The sequence below is a fragment of the Pygoscelis adeliae genome, unplaced genomic scaffold (assembly GCF_000699105.1).
Source record: "Pygoscelis adeliae isolate BGI_AS28 unplaced genomic scaffold, ASM69910v1 Scaffold379, whole genome shotgun sequence".
NCBI classification, from domain to species: Eukaryota; Metazoa; Chordata; class Aves; order Sphenisciformes; family Spheniscidae; genus Pygoscelis; species Pygoscelis adeliae.
In genome coordinates this window covers 12,848-19,241 of record NW_008825563.1, presented here as the reverse complement: position 1 = coordinate 19,241, position 6,394 = coordinate 12,848, and the positions used below count along the sequence as shown (strand labels likewise).

The following is a 6,394-nucleotide window of genomic DNA, read 5'->3' as shown; positions in this document are numbered from 1 at the left end:
CCGGAGGAGGTGGCCCAGGAGGCTGTTGAGGAGCCGCTGGTCGAGCCGCTGCTGGAGCCAGAGGGGGAGAGCTACGAGGAGCCCCCGCAGGTGAGGGGACAGGGTGGTGGGGTGGCACAGGGCACCGCAGAGGGCACGGGGTGCCAGCGCTCAGTGTGCTGGTGGCCATCGCTGTGCGGAGCGAAGCCCAGAGCCTGCCTGCTCCCAGGTGCCCCATGCACGCAGCCCTGCAGCCTCGCGGGCAGGCTGGCGTGGGGCTGAGGGGGACAGGGGCTCCATGCCCCACCTGAGCTCTCTCACCAACTCTTTCTTTCCTCACCCCACAGGAGGAATACCAGGAATACGAGCCAGAGGCATAATGGACCCCCGTCCTCGCCTCTTCCACCAGCAGCACAACGAACCGCCGGTAGCCCCCTGCTCCTCCCCAGTCGGCCCCGGCTGGTGCCCACGTGCCGGGGAGGAGCAGGAGTGCCCCTGCCCCGTTCGCTCACGAGTTCTTCCTCCAGTTCCGTTCCAAGGGACTGTGTCCATGTCTCCGTACCATGTCTAGCAGTGAGAAAAACCCGCCGTGTCCAAGCCCCCAAGCCCTGGCGCGTGCCCGAGCCGTGGGCATTGCCCGCAGGGGCTGGTGTGCGTGTGTGCGTGCGTGTGTCCGTGAAGCCCGGGTTTATCGCTCTGTATCCCTCCCAGCGCCATAAACCCCGGCTGCGTCCTGGTGTCTGTGTCTGTACAAAGCATGTTTACCTGCTCGCGGGCTGCTGTACATTTAGCTTGCACGCGTGTCCTTGTGGTTCTGCTCTGGTCATTGTGGAACTATTTTTTTTTATATATATCTCTCTATCTATGGGTGGACGGGTCTTTTGCCTTTGTGAACCCTTGGCGCCCAAGCCTCCCCAGCCTGCTGGGTGGTGACGGTGCCCGCACCCCCCTCGAGGTCCCATAGTGCCGACGCTGTGTTGTGACGTGGCATGGATATCCCCCCACCCCCGTCGCTGGATGTGCAATACGAGGGCAGCTGCCAGTGACACAGCTGCCCCCGTGTCCGTGAATAAAGCCAACTCTTGTCTGTAGCTTCCTGGTCCTGCTTGTGGGTTCCCTGGGGAGAGGGGTGGCCCTGTGCTTCGGTGGCAGGGGTAGTTTTGGGAAGAGGAATGAGGGGCTGGGACAGACTAGCTGACCCCTTCCGGCTGGGGGAGTGGGCAGGACCGGGTCCTCGTGAGGACAAGATGCCTTCCTGTCTGCTCGCTGCTGCGTCAGAAGCAGGTCACTGTGCCCTGGGCCTCCAGCCACGCTCTGGCTGAAGCCTGGGGCGCAGGCAGTGTCCCCGTGCCACCTGCCTGTGTGCTGGCTGCAGTGCTTTGCGTCTGCAAGTGAATGCAGGCGGCCTTTTGGGGCTGAGGACCCCGAGCCAGGATGAGACTAGACACAGTCCTGGGCTCGAGCACTGGTTCCCTCCCAGGAGCACCGGTTCCCTCCCAGGCTGTGCAGAGGGGGTTCAGGTGCTGGGCACAGGCTTCCCCCCGTCCCCCCTGCAGCAGGATGTGCTGCTGTTTGTAAGGCACCTCCTAGGGACGCACCCTGATCTTGTGCTAGAAGTGCAGAGCAAAGAGGAGCCTCTCCTCTGCTGTCCCCACCTTCCTACGTGACCGTGGTCCCCTCAGGGGGCCGGGGACATGGCTGGCACCCGCAGCTTGCTCAGCTGCAGTGTGACCACCTCAAGGGCAGGTGACTGCCACACACCACTAACCGACATCACCACAGCAGGGGGTCCTGTGCACACCCCAGAGCGCAGTCCTTGAGCCTTCAGCTCGCCCAGGGCAGGGCCACCAGCCCAGCCCGAGTCCCCAGCCAGCCTCCAGCCCCTTGACTGCAGCACAGGCCGGCATGAGAGGTTGGGCTGAGTCTCCCCACCATGAATATCAGATTAAATCCCCTACCCGTGGTGGCTCACCAGCTTTGCCGGCAGAGTGAAGCTGCAGCAGTCAGCACAGACACACAACAGGTTTGCTGATGCCTGCAAATCCCTGCCCTGGCTCTGCTCCCCATGTCTGCGCCAGTTGCAGCAGTGCTTGCAGCACCCACCGTGCAGTATTAAATGGACCGAGACAGCTTTTCCTAGGTCTGGTTGTGCCGTGGGCTGTCCCCTCCCCTAAAGCTAATTGCATTTTTTCCTTCCCTTGTCCAATTCTGCCAGCCATGGGCAAGCAGACCCAAACCAGCATCAGCACGGCTTCCTCCAGTGCCCAGGAGGCTGTAAAGGGGCTGAGGCAGCGTCGGGGAAGACAGCCCCCTGCCCAGGAGAACTGAGAGCCAGACAGCAGGGAGAGAATGTGCTCAAACCAACCATTTATAGAGACCAGGGTGCGCCCTCTGTGCAGCACGCGGTGTCCTGGGCACCCCCTGCGCAGCAGGACTGTGACCCTCACCGTGCGGCTGGCAGTGATGCCCGGGGCAGCCCTGCCGGGTGCTGCGTCAGTAGGTGAAGCCGGCCTCATTGTACACGGTGAACACCTTCTCCAGAGCGCACAGGTAGGCAGCGGTTCTCTGGTCCAGGCCCAGGTTGTACCTTGCAGCCATGGTCATAATTTGCTAGAGAGAGAGGAGAGCTGTGAGGCCGGTGTATGCGGGGAGGGTCTGGGGGTGAGGGGTGGGCAGAGGACGCAGAGGAGGGTGCAGGCAGTGCTACGCATGCAAGCATCAGGCCAGGCCCCGGGAGCACCCGAAGGGGAAGAGGTCACCTCCACACCAAACGACCAAGCGGGCTGTTCCGTAAGACCTGGAGCCATCTACGAGCGGGTCTGGAGATGCTTTCCCACTGCTGCCCCACAGCACTCCCCTGGGGACAGACCCTGCGCCCACGGGCGAGCTTCACGCACACCACTCGCTGCCGAGCACGGCATGCAGCCACTTCCCTGAGGGGTGGCATGAGACCCCCCACCCAGCAGTGCCGGCACCACCCTGCACCCGCTGGCTCATCTAAGCAACCCTGGAAATGGGGAACACAGGTTCAGGGGGACGGAGAGAGGGACAGGGACAGGGACCCAACAGCAACAAGGGACACTGCTGAGCATGAGGCTTTACTCAAAGGGTGGACATAGCCACCACCGGGAAGATAAACCCAGGCCTCGTGCTGACCTCAGACACCCCTCAAATACAGCACAGAGCCTCTGCAGCGAGGCGAGGGGCCCGACAGCAGGGATGGGCGAGACCAGGAGCCCGTGGAGGTACCTTGGCTGACTGCTCCATGGTGTAGGCCAGTCCCGAATACACGATGTCCTTCTCTGAGGCACCCTGAGGGGGAGAATAAGTGAATCCTTTGTGGGAAAGGCTAGAGGTTGGCTCCCCAAACCCATTTATCAAACACAGCCCCTCTGCTCGGTGCAAGACCACCACAGGTGGTCTAAGCTTGGCTTGCCACCTCTGCAGCTGGCTCCAGCACATGGCTTGGCTCCCAAGGGACTCCCTGCAGCACCCAGCAGCACCCTCAGATGGTAGGGCTGTACACCATACACAGCATCTCCACTCCATCCCCTCCACTAGTAGAATGATAGCACAGGGGGCTCTGTGTGTGCCACAAGCTCAGCTTTCAGCACTGGGACGGCAGACATGAGTGTCTGTGAACGTGAAACAAGTGAGCCAGCCAGGACAACCCTCCATGGTTGTAGACACTTACAGTCACGCGGGCCTGGAACTCTGGGGACGGGACGATGGGGATCTCCCCTCTCGCCTTGCCAAACCACTGCTCCAGGCTGTGCTGCACTGACTGCAGGAGGTGGTAGCTGGATTCCCGCTCATACTTGAAGCTGAGGCGGCCGTAGCTAACGTGGTTCAAGTTCTTCAGCCACTCGAAGAAGGAAACGGTCACACCACCTGCATTCACGTACACGTCCTGCCAAGGGCAGTACACGCTTCAGATTTGCTGCTTAGGGTGACCCCAAGACCCATGACCCATCTGCGGATCTCTCCTCCTCCGCCTTGGGTCCCTCCCCATACCCTTGGGCTCTGCCCTCAGAGACAGTCCCGAGGTTACTGGGATGGCTGAATCCTAGAGCCACGGTGGCTCTGCACTGCCTCTGAGCAGAGACACCAGCTGCTCTGACACCTCGTGTGATGTGGCACGGTTTGCTGTTGGCCCATCAGTGGCCGCAGGACATCCCGGTGCTGGCCAGGAGCCCCATAGTCTATTGCTGCTGCAGCCAAGAACCAGGAGGGTTCAGACGGGAAACCAGCATCTGAGATGTGCTCAGGAGCTGGGGGCAAGGCAGGGAACAGGCTGACTGAGAGAGCACCATCAACGCTGCCTGATCCCAGAGCCTGGCAGAGCCCAGCTGGATCCACATCAGTGCAGCTGACACCACCGTATGGCCCTAATAGCCACGAGCCCACCATCTCCCCTTGTGTGTGGGGATGGACATACCGGGATGACCAGGATGTTTCTTTGCAGGAATATCTCGTGTGCTGCTGGTGTAGTGGGGCCATTGGCAGCTTCTGCAATGATCTGAGAGCAGAAGCAGAGCAGAGGTGAGATAGGCGGAAGAAATGAAAGAAGAAACCAGTGACAGGCTGCTTTCCCTGCTGCTGGATCCCCCCCACCAGGCCACTTCTGGTGGCAGGGGTCTGGGCGCTCACCTCCCCACCGAAGCTGTTCAGGATGAGCAAAAGCGCAGACCTCATGTTTCGCACAGAATGATTAAAGGCTCAGGCTGCAAAAGACCTTGGCTGTGACAGAGTCCCAGGTCCCAGCACGCCCTGTCCCTTTGGTCCCTAGAGCTCACAGTGAAGGGAGGAAGCTGGTATTCATAGTAGTCCCCTACTTTGTTCACTCTTACCTGCTGCCTATGATTTTCAGTGTCAAAACCATGACACCCAGTACCTTCGAGGATATCATCTCCCCTGCCCTGAGGGGAGGATCTGATACAGCAATGAAGACTAAGGATGCCAGAAGAGCCAGCCAAGGTCACTCCAACAATCCTTGCTCCCTGCCAGCAAAGGGAAAGGCTCAGGCTTTCCTCTTCCCCTGAATTATGTGACCTGCCACCTCTGCCTCAGGCTCTGTCCCTCTGGCACAGCGGGCGAGCTGTCAGTGCAGTGATGTGACACCTCCCTGGGGTGCCGAGTGCCAAAAGCGAAGGTTCGTCTGGGCTGCTGTCACTCGCACTGATGCAGGGCCTGTTGGGAGCGTGCGGCACGAGCGATCTGTACCTTTGCTTGCACCCGGGGTGCATTCTCCCTCGTGAGCTGCTTCTCAATAGCGGCAGGAATGAGGATGTCGCAGGGCACCTCCAGGATGCTGCCATCACAGGGCTCTGCTTTTGGGAAGCCAACTATGGTGCCGTGGCCCTGGAACGAACAGGAGAGCCCAGCTGGGCCCAGCCTGGCAGCATCGAGCACTGCCCTCAGAGCTGGACTCAGCAGAAGGTGAGGGGCAGCCCCCTTCTCCGTGGGCGTTTCAGAGACAGGCACTGACCACCACTCCCTAAGAACAGGGGCTGGGTTGACTGGGCTTAACTCACTTGCTCATAGTCTTCTAGCTCCTTGGGGTCGATCCCTCTGGGATTGTAAATGGCTCCGTCTGTCTCCCCAACACAGACGCAGCGGGCTCCATACTCGTGCAGGTACTTCATAGTGTGCAGCCCCACTTTGCCAAAGCCCTACAGCAACAGAGAGCAGAGAAGGTCTGGGGAGAGGGAAGTCGTGGGGACAAACACTGAAAACTGACCTGCTGCTCTGGTAACAGCCCCCTCTCAGGAGCTTGAGCTGAGAAGCACAAATAGGAACCCCTGATCTAGCAGTTCTTCGTGAATATTTTGGCTGGATGGAGACTAGGACCTGGCAGGACAGAGATCTCCTTGGCTAGTTAGAGGGTTCTGAAAAGCAGAGCCCGTGGGATAAAGGTTTCTAGCTCAGCCTGTCTTTATCACCTCCAGAGCTCCTGGACGCTATGTTCCAAGCACAGCATGCTGTTCAGCTTCTAAGAGCCGATCTCAACAGAAAACAGATCCAGTAAGAAACAGTCCCTTGGTGGGCACCACACAGCTCCTAGGCATGATCCGAGTAATCCTCCTGCACCTCACACTGAGGGGGTGCGATCGGCTGCCATGGCAGGAGCACGAGGCAGGGCCATGGGGGTAGCTCAGCTCTTCTTACGGGAACAGATGATTTTGCACTGTCTGCCCCAAAGTGCTTGCCAGCTTGGTACAGCTCCCAAAAGCAACACGGGTTCCTGAGACTGCAAAAACATCCCCCAAACACAGCAAAATTATACAAACAGTAGCCAAGGACTTCAGCCTTCTCATTCTCTGCCGTATCAGCGAAGTAGAAGGATGCGTGGAAAGGGAAGGGATGAGCAAAGGCAGGGCCATTCCTGAGGGCACTGCGGGCAGCAGCTCCGGGG

General features: G+C 59.8%; 1 protein-coding gene and 1 long non-coding RNA gene across 2 annotated transcripts in view; one reads left to right on the top strand and one right to left on the bottom strand.

Annotated features, from left to right (window-relative positions):
* Nucleotide 1: 1 nt before the first annotated feature.
* LOC103923960 lies at nucleotides 2-1,070 on the top strand. The gene is made up of 2 exons (XR_663957.1): nucleotides 2-90; nucleotides 327-1,070. It is a non-coding gene; the product is annotated as an uncharacterized LOC103923960 (long non-coding RNA).
* A 1,402-nt stretch (nucleotides 1,071-2,472) lies between these two features.
* The window catches only part of LOC103923961 (glutamate dehydrogenase 1, mitochondrial-like), a 7,505-nt gene continuing 3,583 nt past the window's right edge, over nucleotides 2,473-6,394 (bottom strand). Inside the window, exons 7-12 of the mRNA XM_009332395.1 lie at nucleotides 5,514-5,651; nucleotides 5,203-5,340; nucleotides 4,418-4,498; nucleotides 3,674-3,889; nucleotides 3,229-3,291; nucleotides 2,473-2,589 (exon numbers count right to left, since the gene is read on the bottom strand). Coding sequence (XP_009330670.1) covers nucleotides 2,473-2,589; nucleotides 3,229-3,291; nucleotides 3,674-3,889; nucleotides 4,418-4,498; nucleotides 5,203-5,340; nucleotides 5,514-5,651 — 753 coding nt within the window. The remainder of the gene's footprint in view (nucleotides 2,590-3,228; nucleotides 3,292-3,673; nucleotides 3,890-4,417; nucleotides 4,499-5,202; nucleotides 5,341-5,513; nucleotides 5,652-6,394) is intronic.